The 21,518-nt window shown below is 43.6% G+C and overlaps 3 protein-coding genes across 3 annotated transcripts; 1 reads left to right on the top strand and 2 right to left on the bottom strand.

Annotated features, from left to right (window-relative positions):
- Positions 1–730: 730 nt before the first annotated feature.
- LOC135441482 (bolA-like protein 2) lies at positions 731–4,147 on the bottom strand. Its single transcript, XM_064701026.1, has 3 exons — positions 3,474–4,147; positions 2,364–2,458; positions 731–1,018 (listed from the first exon to the last, which is right to left on the bottom strand). The coding sequence occupies exons 1-3, from the start codon at positions 3,537–3,539 to the stop codon at positions 913–915; spliced, it is 267 nt and encodes an 88-aa protein (XP_064557096.1). The 5' UTR covers positions 3,540–4,147; the 3' UTR covers positions 731–912.
- A 1,246-nt stretch (positions 4,148–5,393) lies between these two features.
- On the top strand, positions 5,394–9,863 carry SLX1A (SLX1 homolog A, structure-specific endonuclease subunit). Its single transcript, XM_064701028.1, has 5 exons — positions 5,394–5,566; positions 6,337–6,388; positions 7,339–7,641; positions 8,318–8,448; positions 9,684–9,863. Exons 1-5 carry the CDS (start codon positions 5,400–5,402, stop codon positions 9,799–9,801), a joined length of 771 nt encoding a protein of 256 aa, XP_064557098.1. The 5' UTR covers positions 5,394–5,399; the 3' UTR covers positions 9,802–9,863.
- Positions 9,816–20,938, bottom strand: LOC135441481 (SAGA-associated factor 29-like; the record flags this gene model as incomplete). Its single annotated transcript, XM_064701025.1, has 6 exons — positions 9,816–10,849; positions 14,491–14,653; positions 14,987–15,022; positions 16,315–16,461; positions 19,524–19,653; positions 20,874–20,938. Coding segments are annotated over 6 exons (658 nt in total), but the record flags the coding sequence as incomplete, so codon positions are not given.
- Positions 20,939–21,518: the final 580 nt, after the last annotated feature.

The following is a 21,518-nucleotide window of genomic DNA, read 5'->3' as shown; positions in this document are numbered from 1 at the left end:
AGACTGAGAGCCCAAACTGGGAGCCCCAAACTTGGAGCCCCAAACTGGGAGCACTGGGAGCCAAACCAGGAGTGAACTTCCGCCTCGGTACCCACAATGCATTGCTGTTACAAAGGCGGCTTCCGCCTCGTTACCCACCATGCATCGCGAGGACAAAGAATTTTCCTGGTTTTAGAGGAAGTGCCTCGGTACCCACAATGCACTGCGCTGATAGAGGTGTTTTCCGCCTCGTTACCCACAATGCAATGCGGTAACGGAAAAATTGTCCGGGTTTAAATAGGCGCTGCCACCCAAAAAATCCCTAAATTATGCAAATTTATGCAAACCAACGCCACCTAAAAGCTGTCCTCATCCAAGGGCATCAAATTATAAATGAGTATTTTTTGTTCCGGTTATGCAAATTTATGCAAATGAGCTCTATACCAAAGCTGCTTTTCCCCGACGATGACATCAACACTCTATGCAGATGAGGAATATTTATTGCTTTTATGTAAATCAATGCAAATCAATCCAAACCCAAACCAAAACCTCATCTAAGGATGATATAACCACAATATGCAAATGAGAAATATTTATTTTATGCAAATGAACCCAAAATTAAAGCTACGCATTACCAATGGATGACGTCACCCCTATATGCAAATGAGAAATGTTTTTTGTATGCAAAAAATTTATGCAAATCAACTCAAAATCAAAGCCGCTCTCACTCAATGATGACACAAACACGATATGCAAATGAGGAATGTTTATTGCCTTTATGCAAATTAATGCAAATGAGCTGCAGCACCGCCCCCTTCCATCTCCATTTAAGGCCCTAAACGTGGCGCGGCTTCAACCAATCAGAGCCAAGCTATGCTAATTTATGCAAATCCATGAAGATGAAGCGGAGATGGGAGAATTCGGTATGCAAATTTATGCTAATGAGCCGCGCTCCTCCTCCCACTGTTCCGGGGTCAGGGTTCGCTGCTCCAGGGCGTGGATGCGGCTGAGCTCCTCCTTCAGCGCCTCGTTAACGAGCCTGGACATTAATTAGTCGCTAATTAGCACTGTTATTTAGCTAATAAACATTTTAATAACACCCTCGTTAATCCCGTTCGCTTTATTCCTTAATTAATCCATTAATTAATTATTCCACTTATTGAAAAACTGCATTAATCCCCTAAACTCCAATAATTAATCCATTAATTAATTATTCCACTTTTTGAAAAACTGCATTAATCCCCTAAACTCAAATAATTAATCCATTAATTAAAATTCCTCATTAACCCTCTCATTCCCTTTAAGCCCCACCCCATTTGCCACACCCAAATTAAGCCCCGCCCACCCCATCCAGCCGCCCCATTAAGCCCCGCCCCTTTCCGCATTCCTAATTGAAGCCCCACCCCTGTTATTTATGCATATTTTAGCCCCTCCCCTTTTTCTCATGAGACAATTCAAGCCCCACCCCTTTCTCATTTATACCCTATTCCAGCCCCGCCCACTTACCTATTTTAACCCAGTTTAAACCCCGCCCCTTTGTCATCCCAACCCAGTTAAACCACGCCCACATTGCCATTCGCCCCATCTTAAGCCCCACCCACTCCCTCATCACAAACCCATTTAAGCCCCACCCATTTCCTCATTTCAATTCTATTTAGGCCCCGCCCATTTCTAATTAAAAAAACATTAAAGCCCCCCCATTCTTAATTAAAACCCCAATTAAGCCCCGCCCCTTATGCCATTAAAATCCCATTTAAGCCCCACCCCTTTTGCATTTTCTTCCCCATTGAAGCCCCGCCCATTTTCCTATTTAAGCACCGCCCATTTCTCCACTTAAACCCCTCCTTTTACAATTTATTCCTCAATTATGCTCCGCCCCTTTAGGAACTTTAACCCGATTTAAGCCCCGCCCATTTCCTATTTTACGTAATTTAGGCCCCGCCCCTTTGTAAAATTTAAACCCCACTCAAGCCCCACCCATTTCCATAATCAAATGTCACTTAAGCCCCGCCCATTTTTACAAAAAACCATTTAGACCCCGCTTATTTCCATATTTAAGCCCCACCCATTTCCTTAAATAAACCACAATTAAACCCTGCCCATTTCCTAATTTAAGCCCCGCCCGTTTCCCTAAATAAACCGCATTAAGCCCCGCCCCTTTCCCATTAAAACCCGATTATAGCCCCGCCCCTTCTCTTACTTTAACCCCCTTAGGCCCCGCCCATTTCCTCACTGAAGCCCCGCCCCTTTCCCTATTCCCAACCCATTTCAGCCCCACCCCTTTCCTATTAAATCCCACTTAAGCCCCGCCCCTTTTCCAATACAAGCACTCAATGCAAGCCCCGCCCCATCTGGCCACGCCCCCTTTTAGGCCCCGCCCCCACCGGTGCCTCTGGAGGGTTTTGAGGCCGCGGAAAATTCCGGAAACGACGAAAACGCGGAAGCTGCCCTGGCACAGCTCGGGGGAGTCCTGCACCTCCTGCAATTAGCAGTAATTAATGTTAATTAGCTCTCATTAACCCCCCGCGCACCCCACAAAAAGTAATTAATTATAATTAATTTATAATTAATATTTAAATAATGTTGTGTGGTTATTGTCGGTTGTTATTTGGTAATTACGACACATTAAATGCAAATTGTTCGCTAATTACAATCAATATTTTATAATTAATTACCACCCATTCACCTTTACTTATAATCAATATAAAATTAATGTAATTAACTCCCCAACCCCTAATTAACACCAATTAAGTATCAATTAACACTATATGAAAACTATTTAACAATTATTAACCACTGATTACCATAATTTTGAACAAAATAACACTAATTAACAACTATTAGACTTCTAATAAAATTGCAATATAATTAACAATATATAATGCAATTAATTAGAAATATAATTACCACCCTCATTCACTAATTACCACTGATAAAAAACTAATTGACAGCTGCGAATCACTAATTAATAGCCATTAATTAGTAATTACGACCAAGAAGCTGCTAATTAAAGCCCGCTAGACTCTTGTTATCATGCTTTAATTACTAATTAACACCCACTAGCCACTAATTACCAATCCCAAACCACTAATTAACAGCCGATAATTGAAAATTAGCTACCATTACCTACTAATTAGCAGGGAATAGGCGTTAATTAGGAGGCAATTATGCACTAATTAAATCACTTATGGAGTTAATAAAGCCTTTATTAACATTGACTCATTAACCCTAATAAAGCACTGACCATAAAAAGTGCGTTTAACTAAGCCCCTAGTAAGCCCTTCCATCACTTAATTAACACCTCCCATCACTAATTAACCCCTCCCAGTCCTTATTAATACCCTAATTAGCCTAATAAACTCTATATAACCCCTGCCCCGCCGACCCCCAACCGCTCATTAACCGCCATTCCGACTAATTAACCCCGCCTAAGGATAATGAACCTGCTGCCAGCGGTAATTAACGCTTAATCAATTAATTAACGAATTAATTACCACGTGCTCGGCCTGGAGCCGCTCCTGGAGCCGCAGCCGCAGCTCCTCGGCTGTGGGAGGCTCCATTTCCGCTTCCGCTGCGTCACTTCCGCTCCGCGTGGAGAATTGTGGGTACCGAGGCGGATACAGATGAATTTCATTGTGGGTAACGAGGCAGAAAGACGTTTTGCAAAGTATTGTGGGTAACAAGGCGGAAGTAAAGCCCTGCCATTACTTGAGGTACCAGTACGAACCAGTTTGGACCATTAACGGTCAAGTGACGTCACTAAATGCACCGGTAACACCGGGTAAAGAGCGGAGCGGGCCCTAGTCCATCGCAGTCAAAGGATTCGCGGTGCATTGTGGGTAACGGGGCAAAACCGCGGCCATTTTTACCGAGGCAAAAACCCGGAAGCGCCGCTTTGTGCGCAAAGCAATGTGCGTACCGAGGCAACCATTCAGCCATTTTTACCAAGGCAGAAATGGAATTAAACGTCAATTTTCTCTTCTTCTTCTTCTTCCTCCTCCTCCTCCTCTTTCTCTTTAATGCATTTTGCCGCCGTTTTTGCCAGAGCGACTATATAGAAAGCTCCCCTCACGAGTCGCACTGCATTGTGGGTACCGTGGCAAAACCCACGCCATTTTTACCGAGGTAAAAATACCTTTTAATCCCCTCACGTGCCGCGATGCATTCTGGGTACCGAGGCACAAGTTCCCCCTCTTACCGAGGCGGAAGTGAATCCGTTTAAGCTTAAGCGGTCGCGGTGCATTGTGGGTACCGAGGCACTAATCCTCTCACTTACCGAGGCACATATTTTAACATATAACCAGAAGTAGCCGTGTTAATGCGTTAAACAGCAAGTCGGCGCAATGCATTGTGGGTACCGAGGCAGTTGTTATCACATATAACCAGAAGTTGCCGCGGTGCGTTGTGGGTAGCGAGGCACAAATCCTCTCTTACCGAGGCGGAAGTGGTTTCGTCCAACCAGAAGTTCCGCGGTGTATTGTGGGTACCGAGGCACTAATCCTCTCACTTACCGAGGCAGTTGTTATCACATATAACCAGAAGTTGCCGCGGTGCGTTGTGGGTACCGAGGCACAAATCCTCCTGATACCGAGGCAGAAGTTGTTATATATAACCTGAAGTGGCCGCGATGCATTGTGGGTACCGAGGCGGAAGTGGATATCTTTAACCTGATGCGGTCGCGGTGCATTGTGGGTACCGAGGCACTAATCCCCCCACATACCGAGGCAGATATTTTAACATATAACCAGAAGTGGCCGTGTTAATGCGTTAAACCGCAAGTCGGCGCAATGCATTGTGGGTACCGAGGCACAAATCCTCTCTTTACCGAGGCGGAAGTGATTTCGTTCACTCTGAAATCCCGCGGTGCATTGTGGGTACCGAGGCAAAAACTGTAGCCATTTTTATCGAGGCAAAGCCCCAGGAGAGCCGCTTAATGCGCAATGCATTGTGGGTTCCGAGGCAGAAATCCCCCCCCTCACCGAGGCGGAAGTTAATGTGCTCAACAGCAATTCGCCGCAAGGCATTGTGGGTACCGAGGCACAAATCCTCCTGATACCGAGGCGGAAACTGATCTGTTCAACAGCAATTCGCCGCAAGGCATTGTGGGTACCGAGGCACAAATCCTCTCCTTACCGAGGCGGAAGTGGTTTCGTTCCACCGGAAGTCATCGCGGTGCATTGTGGGTACCGAGGCACAAATCCTCTCTTTACCGAGGCGGAAGTGGTTTCGTCCAACCAGAAGTCCCGCGGTACATTGTGGGTACCGAGGCACAAATCCTCTCTTTACCGAGGCGGAAGTGATTTCGTTCAACCAGAAGTCACCGCAATGCATTGTGGGTACCGAGGCACAAATCCTCTCCTTACCGAGGCGGAAGTGGTTTCGTTCCACCGGAAGTCATCGCGGTGCATTGTGGGCCGGCGATGGCCGCCATGAGGGCGGTGTATTTGCTCCGTTCCGCCGCTCCCCGCGGCCGCTGCCGGGGCCGAACCTACGTCGGGTTCACGGTGGATCCGCGGCGGCGCCTCCGGCAGCACAACGGCGGCAGGAGCCGAGGGGGAGCGCGGAAAACCAGCGGGAGAGGGCCCTGGTGGGGGAACCTGAGGGGTTAATGGCGGATTTGTGGAGATAAATGGGATTTAAATGGGATTTTAGGGGGGTTAATGGGATTAAAAGCGGGTTTAAAATGGGGTTTAGTGGGGTTCGAGGGGGATTTTGGGGGTTTAATAGGAATAAAAGGTGATTTCAGGGAGTTTCTAAGGGGATTTCAAGGGGTTTAAGGAGGATTTAAAGGGGATTTTTGGGGGGTTTAATAGGATTTAAAGGGGATTTAGGGGGTTCAAGGGGGATTTATGGGGTTTAATTGGATTAAAAGGAGGTTTTAGGGAGTTTAAGAGGAATTAAAAGGGGATTTTGGGGGTAAAAGTTATTTTTAATGGGATTAAAAATGGGATTTAGGGGGTTTTAAGGGGCTTTTGGGGGGTTTAAAGGGATTAAAATGGGATTTTGGGGGAGTTTAATGGGATTTAGGGGAATATTGGGGGATTTTGGGATGATTAAAGGGAATAAAAGGGGACTTGGGAGGGTTAAATTGCATTTAAATGGGATTTTAGGGGGGAAAAATGGGATTTTTGGGGATTTCAAAGGATTTTGGGGTGGATTTTGGGGATTTTAGAAGTTTTAAGAGACTAAAAAGGGATTTTGGGGAGTTTGAAGGGGTTTTGGTGGGTTTAATGACAATTTCAAGAATTCCTAATGAAATTAAAATAATCCTAATCATTCCTAAAATTAATTTTTGTAATTTATTTTCAATTTTTAACGAATTTTGAGACGTTTAAACCCGTTTTTCTCCAACCAAAGGGAAATGGAACTTTTCGTCCACGGCTTCCCCTCCGACGTCGCCGCCCTCAGGGTGAGCCACGCCCACTTTTAAGCCCCGCCCACCTCATTAAATATTCAAACCCCCCATTTTCACTTAAGCCCTGCCCACCTCATTTAAATACATGCTTTTTCATTTAAGCCCCTCCCACCTTTAACCCCACATTTTGAGCCACGCCCACCTCATTAAATATTCAAACTCCTCCTCTTTTCTTTAAGCCCCGCCCACTTTCCAACCCCCATCCATTTAAACCTCACCCCCATCATGATACCCCAATTAATTCTCTTCTCCATTAATTTAATTTAATTTAATTTAATTATTAGGTGGTAAATGATGATTTCCAAACATTAAATACTAATTAATAACTAATTAAAAGTCACTTATTTACATTAATTACTAATTACATTAGCATTAATTAACTCTAATGTAGTAGCCTCTATTTATAATCAATCCTTTAACTAATAAATATAATTATCACCCTTGAAAAATAACAGGTATTAATTAATAATTGACACCTATTATGTGCTAATTAGTGATTATTAGCCACTAATTAGCACCATTTTGGCAATAATTACGCTAATAACATCCATTAGACTCATATAATAAATATAATTGAATAATTAATATATAATATCATAAATTAGAAAAATAATCAATAATCCAGCTGCTAGTTAACATTTATTAATTAACATTTATTAATTGTTAATTGACGCCCATTAAATGCTGATTAGAGGTTGCTAATGCCTAATTACATCATGTCATCACTAATTAACACCTATTAATCCTTTATTAAAATTACAATTAACAGGTATAATTAGCACTCCAAATCTCTAATTAACACCAATTAATTCAAATCTCCTTTAAGCCCCTCCCACTTTTAAAATCTCTGCCATTTAAACCCCACCCACCTCATTACTTCCAATGAAACTCCTCCCCCTTGTATTTAAATGCTATTTACTTAAGCCCCGCCCCCTTTTTTCCAGTTCGAGTGGGCGTGGCAACACCCAAACTCCTCCCGCTGCCTCTTGGCCCCGCCCACTCGCCGCCCTCGGGAGCAGCCAATCAGCTTCGCCCTCCGCCTCTTGCCCCGCCTCCTTTTGGCCCCGCCCTGGTCCCGCCTCCCATTGAGGATCCGCTGGCTCCGCCCACCTCGCCCCACCCTGGAATTGGCTCCGCCCCCTCACGTGGTGGAGGAGGAAGGGGCGGGGCTGCCACGACTTAAAAGGAAAAAGGGGCGGAGCCAAGAGGTGGTGGAAGAGAATTGGGGGTGTGGCTTGTGTGGGGAGGTAAGGGGCGTGGCTTAAGGGGGTGGAAATAAAAGTGGGCGGGGTTTAAAGTGGGTGGGGCTTAAATGGGAGGAGTTTATAAAAGTGAAGCTAAAAGGGGAGGAGCTAAAGATGCTTTAATTTTGTGGGTGGGGCTTAAGGTGGGTGTGGCATAACAGGGGGAGGAGTTTTGAGGGTTTTAATGAGGTGGGTAGGGCCTAAAGGGGTGTGGCTTAAATTTAGGAATTTAAAGGGGGCGGAGCATAAACAAATTGTTAAAAGTGGGAGGGGCGTAAGGTGGGTGTGGCCTAAAGTTGTCAAAGCTTAAAATGGGTGGGGCCTAACTGGGTATAATGAAAAGTGGGAGGAGCCTAAAGCTTTTTATGGTAAAAGGGGGTGTGGCTTAAAAGGACAGGGATATAAGGGGTGTGGCTTAAGGTATTTAAATTTTTTTGGCATGGCATAAAAGGGGTGTGGCAATCAGAGGTAGAAAAATTTAAATTAGGGGAAATTTTGCCTTAAAAAATGTAAATTTATGCAAATTTTAATTTGTGAGCGCAGCCTGAAAACTTGTGGGCGGAGCTCCACGAATCCTTAATTAATATCTGTGGTTTTAAAGCAATTAAGCCTTTTAAAAATCTGAATTTATGCAAATTTTTGCTTTTTGAGCCGCAATTTCAGAGTTTTGATGTTTTAGGCACAGGCCACGCCCCTTTTGCGCTGTCCCCGCCCCCTTTGCAAGATGGCCGCCCATCCCTCGTGCCTGGCCCGGCTCTTCCTGGCCCCGGAGCCGCTGCAGCTGCTGCCAGTGGGAGGAGCCTGTCCCAGGTAAAAAAAAAAGGGGCGTGGCTTGGGTTTGGGGGCGGGGCTTAATGTTTGGAATCTTTTACCTTATAAGGGAAGGATTCAAGATGGCTGCTGGTGGGGGTGGGGGTTATTCTAAACCCTTTTTTCCCTATAAGGAAAATTTTCAAGATGGCTGCTAGGGGGTGGGGCTTGTTCTAAACCCTTTTTTCCCTATAAGGAAAATTTTCAAGATGGCTGCCAGGGGGTGGAGTTTGTTCTAAACCCTTTTTTTCCTTATAATGAAAAATTCCAAGATGGCTGCTAGGGGGCGGAGCTTGTTTCTAAGAGAATTTTTCCTTATAAGGAAAGGATTCAAAATGGTTGCCAGGGGGCGGGGCTTGTTTCTAAGAGAATTTTTCCTTATAAGGAAAGGATTCAAAATGGTTGCCAGGGTGCGGGGCTTCTTAAAAGTTCCTTTCCCATATAAGGAAAGGCTCCAAAATGGCTGTCAAGGGGAGGAGCTTGTTGCTAGGGGGCGGGGCTTGTTGCTAAGGCCTCTTTACATTATGAGGAAAGGCTCTGAGTAATTGTTAAGGGGCGGGGCTTGTATATAAGGGGTGGAGCTTCTCTATAAATCTCCTTTTCCTTATAAGGAAAAGCTCCAAAATGGCTGCCAGGGGGTGGAGCCTGTTTTTAAAGAAATATTTTGCTTATTAGGAAACTGTTTAAGTGGTTGCTAAGGGGCGGGGCTTGTTGCTATGGGAGCATTTTCCTTATAAGGTTCCAAAATGGCTGCCAGATGGAGGACCCTGTTGCTAGGGGGCGGGGCATGTCGCTAAGGACTCTTTACCTTATAAGGAAAGGCACTAAATGGTTGCTAAGGGGCGGGGCTTGTTACTATGGGAGCATTTTTCTTATAAGGAAACTGTTTAGTGGTTGCTAAGGGGCGGGGCTTGTTGCTAGGGGAGCATTTTCCTTCTAAAGAAACTGGTAGTTGCTAAGGGGCGGGGCTTGTTGCTAGGGGTGCATTTTCCTTATAAGTAAACTGTTTAGTGGTTGCTAAGGGGCGGGGCTTGTTGCTAGGGGAGCATTTTCCCTATAAGGAAAAGTTTTAAATGGTTGCTAAGGGGCGGGGCTTGTTGCTAGGGGACGATCTTCCTTGCAAGGAAAGGTTTAAAATGGTTGCTAAGGGGCGGGGTTTGTTGCTATGGGACCATTTTCCTTATAAGGAAATTTGATATGGGCGGAGCTTGTCCTCACTCTGACTCCACCCCCAGGTGCCACACCCACCTTCTATGGGGAGATCTGATTCGTCGCTGCCGGGGAGAGGCGGAGCCTGAAGAGGAATGGGTGGAGCCTGATGATGTCATCATCCCAAGCTCCGCCCCTACATGAAGCCAGACCCACAATGAGTTTTTAACATTTTTAATTTATTTATTCGCAATAAATTTTTAAATAATAAAATTAATTTGTTGTTTATTATTTCGAGGGTGTGGCTTTGTTAGGCCACACCCCTATGATGTAATTTGCTTTTGCCCCTCCCTCTTTTGGCGGCCATTTTGAGAGATGGAATTCACATTTTTTACCTGTTTTTTTAAACTTCTTTTCCTGTTTCCTTTGTTTTTTCCAATTTTTTTCCTCCATTTTATTTTTTGGGGTCCTTCAAACACTCCCAAAAATTTTCAGTATTTTTCCTCAAATTTTATAGCTTTTTTATTAATTTTAACAAAAAAAATTTCCACATTTCCCCCCAAAATTCCCAATTTTTACCCTTAAAAAGCCCAAATCACCCCCAATAATATTTTGAATGTGCCAAAAAAAATTCCCAGTTTTTTCCCCTAAGAATTCCTAATTATTCCCCTTAAAAATTCTAAATTTTCCCTAGAAAATTCCTTATTAATTCTCAAAAAAAATCCCAAACTTTCTATTTAAAAAACCCATTTTTTCATCTTATAAAGCGCAATTTCCCCCAAAAAATCCCCAGTTTTCCTCATAAAAATCCCAATTTTTTTGCCAAAAAATCCCCAACTTTTTCTTCATGAAACCGTTGTTTTTCTCTATGAAAATACCTTTCATTTCCCCCGAAAAAAATCCCAATTTTCCCGCCTAAAAGTCCTCATATTTTACCCTTAAAAGTCCCAATTTCCTGCCAAAAAAATCCAATTTTCCCCATTACAAAAATAATATTTTTTTCCTTTTTTCCCCCCCATTAAATCCCATTTTTACCCCCCAAAAATCCCATTCCCTACCCCAACCCAAATTCCAAGCCACTCTTTTCAAATTTTGGGTCATTTTTCCTGAATTTTGGCTCGTTTTACCCAAAATTTCACTTTTTTTTGGTCTCCTTGCAGGCCACGACGTAGCGCTGGGCCACATTCAGGGGTGGGGAGTAACCGTCGGCGTAGGAGGTGTCCTCAAAAAGCACTGAATAATCGTCCTGGGGCTGCAAAATTTAGGGAAAAATTTAGGATTTTTAGTAAAAATTACAAATTAGAAAAAAGCCACGCCCCCAAATTACGCACTTACATGGTAACTTGCCCATAGCAACAAGCCACGCCCCTTAGCAACCCCCTTAGAAGGTAATTGATGCATTGCCAACCCTCCTTATATAGAAATGGTTATCCTTAGCAACAAACCACGCCCCTTAGCAACCCCTCATAAAGCAATGTATTTTAATTTTCCTTTTATGGAAGCACCACCCTAGCAACAAGCCCCGCCCCTTAGCAACCCCTCATAAAACAAGTCTTTAGTAATTCCCGTATATGGTAATGCTTCCCTAGCAACAAGCCACACCCCTTAGCAACCCCTCTGCATTTCCCTTATATGGCAACACTGCCCTAGCAACAAGCCCTGCCCCTTAGCAACCCCTCTGCATTTCCCTTATATGGTAACACCACCCTAGCAACAAGCCCCGCCCCTTAGCAACCCCTCACAGGCCAGACTCATTATTACCTTATATGGCAATCTCACCCTAGCAACAAGCCCCGCCCTTAGCAACCCAGCTCCTTCTAGGCAGCCATTTTGAATTTGATTTTTAACCTAAAATCTTCATTTTTTTGGGGATTTTTGGGGCGATTTCGGGGGATTTTGGGTCAAACTCACGCGCTGGCGCGGGGTGGATGGGCTCCTCAACAGTTCGCTTTTGGGTACAGGGCTACACCTCAACATTTCCCTTATATGGTAACACCACCCTAGCAACAAGCCACGCCCCTTAGCAACCCCTCATAGACATTACCTCAACATTTCCCTTATATGGTAACACCACCCTAGCAACAAGCCACACCCCTTAGCAACCCCTCATAAAACAAGGCTTTCGTATTTCCCATATATGGTAACACCTCCCTAGCAACAAGCCACACCCCTTAGCAACCCCTTAAATGGCAACTCCGCCCTAGCAACAAGCCACGCCCCATAGCAACCCCTCATAGACATTACCTCAACATTTCCCTTATATGGCAATACCACCCTAGCAACAAGCCACGCCCCTTAGCAACCCCTCATGAACAAGCTTTCTTTTCCATATACGGTAACACTGCCCTAGCAACAAGCCACACCCCTTAGCAACCCCTCTGCATTTCCCTTATATGGTAACACCGCCCTAGCAACAAGACACGCCCCTTAGCAACCCCTCATAAAACGCCTTCGTATTTCCCATATATGGTAATGCCACCCTAGCAACAAGCCACACCCCTTAGCAACCCCTCACAGGCCAGACTCATTATTACCTTATATGGCAATCTCACCCTAGCAACAAGCCACGCCCCTTAGCAACCAAGCTCCCTCAGCCCCCTCTCGGCGGCCATTTTGAATTTGATTTTTATCCTAAAATTTTCATTTTTTGGGGGATTTTTGGGGCGATTTCGGGGGATTTTGGGTCCAACTCACGCGCTGGGGCGGGGCGTGGATGAGGGCCCGGTAGAAGCAGGTGGTTTGGGGGTACAGGGCTACCTCAACATTTCCCTTATATGGTAACACCACCCTAGCAACAAGCCACACCCCTTAGCAACCCCTCATAGGGCACTACCTCAGCATTTCCCTTATATGGCAACATTACATTAGCAACAAGCCACGCCCCTTAGCAACCCCTCATGAAACAAGGCTTTAGTATTTCCCATATATGGTAACACCTCCCTTAGCAACAAGCCACACCCCTTAGCAACCCCTCATGAAACAAGGCTTTCGTATTTCCCATATATGGTAACACCTCCCTAGCAACAAGCCACACCCCTTAGCAACCCCTCTGCATTTCCCTTATAGGGCACCACCTCCATAGCAACAAGCCCCGCCCCTTAGCAACCCGCTGCATTTCTTGTATGGCAACACCACCCTAGCAACAAGCCACACCCCTTAGCAACCAAGCTCCCTCAGCCCCCTCTCGGCGGCCATTTTGAATTTGATTTTTATCCTAAAATTTTCATTTTTTTGGGGATTTTTGGGGCGATTTTGCCAATTTTGGGTCCAACTCACGCGCTGGGGCGGGGCGTGGATGAGGGCCCGGTAGAAGCAGGTGGTTTGGGGGTACAGGGCTACCTCAACATTTCCCTTGTATGGTAACACCACCCTAGCAACAAGCTCCGCCCCTTAGCAACCCCTCATAGACATTACCTCAGCATTTCCCTTATATGGTAACACCACCCTAGCAACAAGCCACGCCCCTTAGCAACCCCTCATGAAACAAGGCTTTCGTATTTCCCATATATGGTAACACCTCCCTTAGCAACAAGCCACACCCCTTAGCAACCCCTCATAAAACAAGGCTTTAGTATTTCCCATATATGGTAATACCACCTAGCAACAAGCCACAACCCCTTAGCAACCCCGCTGCATTTCCCTTATATGGCAACACCACCCTAGCAACAAGCCACACCCCTTAGCAACCCCTCACAGGCTAGACTCATTATTTCCTTATATGGCAATCTCACCCTAGCAACAAGCCCCGCCCTTAGCAACCCAGCTCCTTCTAGGCGGCCATTTTGAATTTGATTTTTATCCTAAAATTTTCATTTTTGGGGGGATTTTTGGGGCGATTTTTGCCAATTTTGGGTCAAACTCACGCGCTGGGGCGGGGCGTGGATGAGGGCCCGGTAGAAGCAGGTGGTTTGGGGGTACAGGGCTACCTCAACATTTCCCTTCTATGGTAACACCACCCTAGCAACAAGCCACACCCCTTAGCAACCCATCATAGGGCACTACCTCAGCATTTCCCTTATATGGCAACATTACCCTAGCAACAAGCCACGCCCCTTAGCAACCCCTCATGAAACAAGGCTTTAGTATTTCCATTATTATACACCTCCTTAGCAACAAGCTCCGCCCTTAGCAACCCCTCATAAAACAAGGCTTTAGTATTTCCCATATATGGTAACACCTCCCTAGCAACAAGCCACACCCCTTAGCAACCCCTCATAGACATTACCTCAACATTTCCCTTATATGGTAACACCACCCTAGCAACACGCCCCGCCCCTTAGCAACCCCTCACAGGGCACTCTTTAAACATTTTCCTTATATGGTAACACCACCCTAGCAACAAGCCACACCCCTTAGCAACCCCTCATGAAGCAAGGCTTTCGTATTTCCATATATGGTAATACCTCCCTTAGCAACAAGCCACGCCCCTTAGCAACCCCTCATAAAACGCCTTAGTTTTTCCCATATATGGTAATACCACCCTAGCAACAAGCCACGCCCCTTAGCAACCCTCTACATTTCCCTTATATGGCAACATTACCCTAGCAACAAGCCACGCCCCTTAGCAACCCCTCATGAACCAAGGCTTTCGTATTTCCCATATATGGTAACACCTCCCTAGCAACAAGCCACACCCCTTAGCAACCCCTCTGCATTTCCCTTATATGGTAACACCACCCTAGCAACAAGCCACGCCCCTTAGCAACCCCTCATAAAACGCCTTAGTATTTTTCCATATATGGTAATGCCACCCTAGCAACACGCCCCGCCCCTTAGCAACCAAGCTCCCTCAGCCCCCTCTCGGCGGCCATTTTGATTTTGATTTTTATCCTAAAATTTTCATTTTTTGGGGGATTTTTGGGGCGATTTTTGCCAATTTTGGGTCCAACTCACGCGCTGGGGCGGGGCGTGGATGAGGGCCCGGTAGAAGCAGGTGGTTTGGGGGTACAGGGCCAGCACCAGCTGGTCCTTGTGGAACAGAGCCTCGGGATCGGTCTCGGGGTTGGTTTTCCATTGGGGCAGGGGGATGATGCGGCGGCGGCTGAGGGTGTGGCGTCTGGGAAGTTAAAGGGAAAAAAATTAAGAAATTTTGGGGGAAAAATTGGTTTTTTTGGGGTAGAAATTGGGGTTTTTATGGGGAAAATTGGGGTTTTTTATTGGGAGAAAATTTGGGATTTTAAGGGGAAAAATTGGGATTTTTACGAGGTAAAATTGGGAATTTTATTGAGAAAAAAATAGAATTATTTTGGAGAAAATTTGGGATTTTTAAAGGGGTAAATTGGGATTTTTCTGCAGAAAAAATGGGATTAATTTGGGAGAAAAATTGAGATTTTTATGGGGAAAAATGGGGAAAAAATTGGGATTTTTGGGCAATAATTTTCTCACTCACTCTTTTCCCTCCTCATCGATGTCATCGACTTCGTACCTGAGAAAAAACACAAAAAGTCATAAAAAAATCTGAATTTTCAGCCCAAAAATGTGAATTTTGTGGTCAAAAATGTGAATTTTCAGCCCAAAAAAAGCCAAATTTGATGGTAAAATTGGATTTTTGGGGTTGAAAAAGTGGATTTTGGATAAAAAAAGGGATTTTAACCACAAAAATTTGAATTTTGGGCTAAAAAAAGGGATTTTTTGAAAAAAACATGAATTTTGGGGAAAATAAATTAAATTTTGACCCAAAAAATTTTTATTTTGAGTGGAAAAAGCTGATTTTGAGCCCAAAAATTTGAATTTTGGGCTAAAAAAAAAGAAATTTTGACCCAAAAAAAATTTAAATTTTGACTCAAAAAAAATTGGATTTTGGGGTGAAAAAAGGAAATTTTGGGCCAAAAATATCAGATTTTCATGGAAAAAAATCAATTTTGACCAAAAAAAATCCGATTTTGACGCGGAAAAAAATGGATTTTTTGGTGGAAAAAGGGGATTTTGGGAAAAAATTGGATTTTGGGGTGAAAAAAGGAAATTTTGGGTCAAAAAAAGGGAATTTCAACCCAAAAAATTCGAGTTTTGGGTCAAAACATGGAATTTTGATCCCAAAAATTTGAATTTTGGGCTGAAAAAAATAAGGGAATTTTGACCCAAAAAAAATTGGAGATTTGGGGTGAAAAAAGGAAATTTTTGGGCCAAAAAAAATCAGATTTTGACGGAAAAAATCAATTTTTGACCAAAAAAAATCCGATTTTGACCAAAAAAAATCCGATTTTGACGCGGAAAAAAATATTTTTTGGGGAAAAAAGTGGGATTTTTGGGAAAAATTGAATTTTGGGCAGAAAAATTGGATTTTGGGGTGAAAAAAGGAAATTTTTGGGTCAAAAGAAATCAGATTTTGACCAAAAAAAATCAGATTTTGACGCGGAAAAAAATGGATTTTTGGGAGGAAAAAGGGGATTTTGGGAAAAATTGGATTTTGGGGTGAAAAAAGGAAATTTTTGGGCCAAAAAAAATCAGATTTTGACCAAAAAAAATCCGATTTTGACGCGGAAAAAAATGGATTTTTGGGTGGAAAAATGGGATTTTGGGAAAAATTGGATTTTGGAGTGAAAAAAGGAAATTTTTGGGCCAAAAAAAATCAGATTTTGACCGAAAAAAATCAGATTTTGACCAAAAAAAATCCGATTTTGACGCGGAAAAAAACGGATTTTTGGGAGGAAAAATTGAATTTTAGGAAAAATTGGATTTTGGGGTGGGAAAATTTGAATTTTTGGGGTTTTGACTCACTTGTTGGCAGCGTGGCTGTAGCTGACCACCTCGGCCAGGATCCACTGCTCGTCCCCTTCCAGCGCCTTCACCCTGGCGGCCACTTTGTCCCCGGGCTTGGCCACGTAATCGCCGGCGGCCGGGACGGCCCCGCACAGGGGAGGGGGTCTGGGGGAAAATTCCAGAAGTTTTAGGTCAAAATTGTGTCAAAAATTCTGAATTTGTAGGTGAAAATTGGAGGAAAATGGCCTGAAAGTTTTGGCTGAAATTGTGAATTTTCTCCCTCAAAATTTCAAATTTATCGCCCCAAAAGTGACCAAAATTAAATAGAATTTCCCCATCAAATTTCCCATAAAATTTCCCAAAAAAATTCCCAAATATTCCCCCCAAAATTGCCTCAAATACCCCAAAAATTCCCTTCAAAAGTTCCTAAAAGTTCCCTCAAATTCCCATTAAAAATTCACCAAGTTTTCCCCAAAAATTCCCCATAAAAATTCCCCAAAATTCCATCAAATTCCCCCAAAAATTCCCATTAAAAATTCCCCAAATTTGTCCAAAAAATCCCAAAAATCCCCCATAAAAATTCCCAAATTTTCCCACATTCCTTCAAAAATTCCCAAATATTCCCCCCAAAAACGCCCAAAATTGCCTCAAATTCCCCAAAAATTCCCTTCAAAAGTTCCTAAAAGTTCCATTAAAATTCCCTCAAGTTCCCTATAAAATTCCCATTAAAAATTCCCCAAATATTTCTAAAAAGTCCCAAAAATTTCCCCCAAAATTCCCCAAATTTTCCCCACATTCCCTTCAAAAATTCCCAAATATTCCCCCCAAAATTGCCTCAAATTCTCCATCAAATTTCCCAAAAATTCCCTTCAAAAGTTCCTAAAAGTTCCCTCAAATTCCCATTAAAAATTCACCAAGTTTTCCCCAAAAATTACCCATAAAAATTCCACAAAATTCCATCAAATTCCACCCAAAAATTCCCATTAAAAATTCCCCAAATAGTTCCAAAAATCCCCATAAAAATTCCCCAAAAATTCCCAAAAATTCCCCATCAAATTTCCCAAAAATTCCCTTCAAAAGTTCCCCAAAATTCCCATTAAAAATTCCCAAAAATTCCAAGTTCCCAATAAAATTCCCATTAAAAATTCCCCAAATTTTCCCCACATTCCCTCTAAAAATTCCCCCAAAATTCCCAAGTATTCCATCCAAAATTGCCTCAAATTCCCCATCAAATTTGCCAAAAATTCCCTTCAAAAATTCCTCCAAATTCCCATTAAAAATTCCCAAAAATTCCCTTAAGTTCCCTATAAAATTCCCATTAAAAATTCCCCAAATAGTTCCAAAAATTCCCCATAAAAATTCTCCAATTTTTCCCACATTCCCTTCAAAAATTCCCCAAAAATTCCCCTCAAAATTCCACAAAAATCCCCCAAAAATTTTGCCCGAAATCACAAATTTTCCCCCCCAAAATTTCAAATTTTTCCCCCCAAAATTCACTCGAATTTTCCCATCAAACTTCCCAAAAAATCCCTCAAATTCCCATTAAAAATTCACCAAGTTTTCCCCAAAAATTCCCCATAAAAATTCCCATTAAAAATTCCCAAAAATTCCCTCAAATTCCCCATAAAAAGTCCCAAAAAATTTCCCCCCAAAATTCCCTTCAAAAATTCCAAAAAAATTCCCAAATATTCCACCCAAAAATGCCCAAAAAATTCCCCATCGAATTTCCCAAAAAATCCCCCAAAAATTTCCTTTAAAAATTTCCAAAAATTCCCTCAAGTTCCCCATAAAAATTCCCCAAATATTTCCAAAAAGTGCCAAAAAATTTCCCCCCAAAATTCCCTTCAAAAATTCCCAAATATTCCCCCCAAAAACGCCTCAAATTTCCCATCAAATTTCCCAAAAAATCCCCCAAAAATTTCGCCCGAAATCCCAAATTTCTCCGTCAAAACACCACCCAAAATTGATTTGAATTTTCCCATCAAACTTCCCAAAAAATCCCTCAAATTCCCATTAAAAATTCACCAAGTTTTCCCCAAAAATTCCCCATAAAAATTCCACAAAATTTCATTAAATTCCCCAAATTTTCCCAAATTTTCCCCTCCAAATTCCTCAAAACTTCCCATTAAAATTCCCTTCAAAAAGTCCCAAAAATTCCCCCAAAAATCAAAAAAAATTCCCAATTTTTCCCCTTTTTTTCCTCATTTTCCCCAAATTTCCCAATTCACCACAGCACCATCCTCAGCACCCTCAAATCCCCTTTTATTCCCTCAAAATTCCCCATTTTTCCCACAAAATCCCCATTTTTCCCCCAAAATCCCTCTTAACCCTCCCAAAACCCCTCATTATCCCCCAAAATTCCCATTTTTTTCCCAAATTTTTCCTCATTTTTCCTCACTTTTCTCCACATTTCCCAACCCACAGCAGCAGCACCCTCAGCACCCTCAAACCCCCTTTTCTCCCCCAAATTTCCCATTTTTCCTACAAAATTCCCCATTTTTCCACAAATTCCCCCTTTTTTCCCCAAAATCCTTCTTAACCCTCCCAAAACCCCTCATTATCCCCGAAAATTCCCATTTTTTTCCCAAATTTTTCCCAATTTTTCCTCACTTTTCTCCGGGTTTCCCAACCCACAGCAGCACCCTCAAACCCCCTTTTTTCCCCCAAATTCCCAATTTTTCCCCCAAAATTCCCCATTTTTCCCACAAAATCCCCATTTTTCCCCCCAAAATCCCTCTTAACCCTCCCAAAACCCCTCATTATTCCCCAAAATTCCCATTTTTTTCCCACATTTTTCCTCATTTTTTCCTCACTTTTCTCCGGGTTTCCCAACCCACAGCAGCACCCTCAGCACCCTCAAATTCCCCATTTCTTCCCCCAAAATTCCCCATTTTTCCCCCAATTTTTCCCCATTTTTCCCACAAAATCCCCATTTTTTCCCCAAAATCCCTCTTAACCCTCCCAAAACTCCTCATTATCCCCCAAAATTCCCATTTTTTCCCAAATTTTTCCTCATTTTTCCTCACTTTTCTCCGGGTTTCCCAACCCACAGCAGCAGCACCCTCAGCACCTTCAAACCCCCTTTTTTCCCCAAATCTCCATTTTCCCCACAAAATTCCCCATTTTTCCCCCATTTTTCCCCCAAAATCCCTCTTAACCCTCCCAAACCTCCTCATTATCCCCCAAAATTCCCATTTTTTCCCAAATTTTTCCCAATTTTTCCTCACTTTTCTCCGGGTTTCCCAATCCACAGCGGCAGCGTCATGGCCGACTGCTGCAGCAGCGTCATCAGCACCCCCCTCCTCATCGTCTTCCTTGGCGGCTCCGCCTCGCTGTAAATCCCGGCGATTTTTGCCGCTGGAATTCAAAATAATTTTAAAAAAATCCCAAATTCCTTAAAAATCGGAGGGATTTGAGTGGAATTTGAAGGGGTTTGAAGGGGTTTGAAGGGGTTTGGGCGGCGTTTCCCGCCTTTTTTTCGTGAGGGGAACGGAAGCACGGCCCCCCCCAGCGGCCGTACCAATGCGCCGCTCCTCCAGCAGCGATTTAATCCCGGCGATTTTTGCCGCTGGAATTTAAAATCATTTTAAAAAAATCCCAAATTCCTTAAAAATCGGAGGGATTTGGGTGGAATTGGAAGGGGTTTGAAGGGGTTGGGCGGCGTTTCCCGCCTTTTTTTCCGTGAGGGGAACGGAAGCGCGGCCCCCCCCCAGCGGCCGTACCAATGCGCCGCTCCTCCAGCAGCGATTTAATCTCGGCGATTTTTGCCACTGGAATTTAAAATCATTTAAAAAAATCCCAAATTCCTTAAAAATCGGAGGATTTGAGTGGAATTTGAAGGAGTTTGAAGGGTTTGAAGGGTTGGGCGGCGTTTCCCGCCTTTTTTTCCGTGAGGGGAACGGAAGCGCGGCCCCCCCCTAGCGGCCGTACCAATGCGCCGCTCCTCCAGCAGCGATTTAATCCCAGCGATTTTTGCCGCTGGAATTTAAAATAATTTTAAAAAATCCCAAAATTCCTTAAAAATCGGAGGGATTTGGGTGGAATTTTGAGGGGTTTGAAGGGGTTTGAAGGGGTTTGAAGGGGTTTGAAGGGGTTTCCCGCCTTTTTTTTCCGTGAGGGGAATGGAAGGGCGGCCCCCCCCCTAGCGGCCGTACCAATGCGCCGCTCCTCCAGCAGCGATTTAATCTCGGCGATTTTTGCCGCTGGAATTTAAAATAATTTAACAAAAATCCCAAATTCCTTAAAAATCGGAGGGATTTGGGTGGAATTTGAAGGGTTTGAAGAGGTTTGAAGGGTTTGGGCGGCGTTTCCCGCCTTTTTTTCCGTGAGGGGAACAGAAGCGCGGCCCCCCCCCCAGCGGCCGTACCAATGCGCCGCTCCTCCAGCAGCGATTTAATCTCGGCGATTTTTGCCGCTGGAATTTAAAATAATTTTAAAAAATCCCAAATTCCTTAAAAATTGGAGGGATTTGAGTGGAATTTGAAGGGGTTTGAAGGGGTTTGAAGGGGTTGGGCGGCGTTTCCCGCCTTTTTTTCCGTGAGGGGAACGGAAGCGCGGCCCCCCCCTAGCGGCCGTACCAATGCGCCGCTCCTCCAGCAGCGATTTAATCTCGGCGATTTTATCCAGAGCTCTCCGGAGAACGCTGAAAAAAATGGGAAAAAAAGGTAAAATTTGGGAATAAAAGTGGAGTTTGGAAGGTGGGAAGGGGTGAGGAAGGGGTTTTAGGGGGAAAAATTGGGGTTTTTTTGGGGAAAAAAGGGAGGGTGGGGTGGGAAATGGGGGTGAGGGGGAATTAGGAGGGAAGTGTAGGGGAAATCTGAGGGGGAAAAGGGGAAATCTGAGGGGGAAAAGTGGGAATTTAAAGGAATAAAATGGAAATCTGAGGGGGAAAAGTGGGAATTTGAAGGAATAAAATGGAAATCTGAGGGGGAAAAGTGGGAATTTAAAGGAATAAAGTGGAAATCTGAGGGGGAAAAGTGGGAATTTAAAGGAATTAAGTGGGAATTTGAAGGAATAAAGTGGAAATCTGAAGGGAAAAAGTGGGAATTTGAAGGAATAAAGTGGAAATCTGAGGAGGAAAAGTGGGAATTTGAAGGAATAAAGTGGAAATCTGAGAGGGAAAATTGGGAATTTAAAGAAATAAAGTGGAAATTTGAAGAGATAAAGTGGAAATCTTGAGGGAGAAAAGTGGGAATTTGAAGGGATAAAGTGGAAATCTGAGG

This window comes from Zonotrichia leucophrys, unplaced genomic scaffold, assembly GCF_028769735.1.
Source record: "Zonotrichia leucophrys gambelii isolate GWCS_2022_RI unplaced genomic scaffold, RI_Zleu_2.0 Scaffold_308_62356, whole genome shotgun sequence".
Lineage (NCBI taxonomy): Eukaryota > Metazoa > Chordata > Aves > Passeriformes > Passerellidae > Zonotrichia > Zonotrichia leucophrys.
This window is presented reverse-complemented; position numbering and strand designations above follow the sequence as displayed.

Coding starts and splice junctions, on each gene's coding strand:
- LOC135441482 (XM_064701026.1), bottom strand. CDS start 3,539: ATGGAGCCTCCCACAGCCGAGGAGCTGCGGCTGCGGCTCCAGGAGCGG. Junction 2,459..3,473: donor GGCTCCAGGCCGAGCACGTG/GTAATTAATTCG, acceptor TGCTAATTGCAG/GAGGTGCAGGACTCCCCCGA. Junction 1,019..2,363: donor AAAACCCTCCAGAGGCACCG/GTGGGGGCGGGG, acceptor ATTAATGTCCAG/GCTCGTTAACGAGGCGCTGA.
- SLX1A (XM_064701028.1), top strand. CDS start 5,400: ATGGCCGCCATGAGGGCGGTGTATTTGCTCCGTTCCGCCGCTCCCCGC. Junction 7,642..8,317: donor GGTGTGGCTTGTGTGGGGAG/GTAAGGGGCGTG, acceptor TTGATGTTTTAG/GCACAGGCCACGCCCCTTTT. Junction 8,449..9,683: donor GTGGGAGGAGCCTGTCCCAG/GTAAAAAAAAAA, acceptor CTCCACCCCCAG/GTGCCACACCCACCTTCTAT.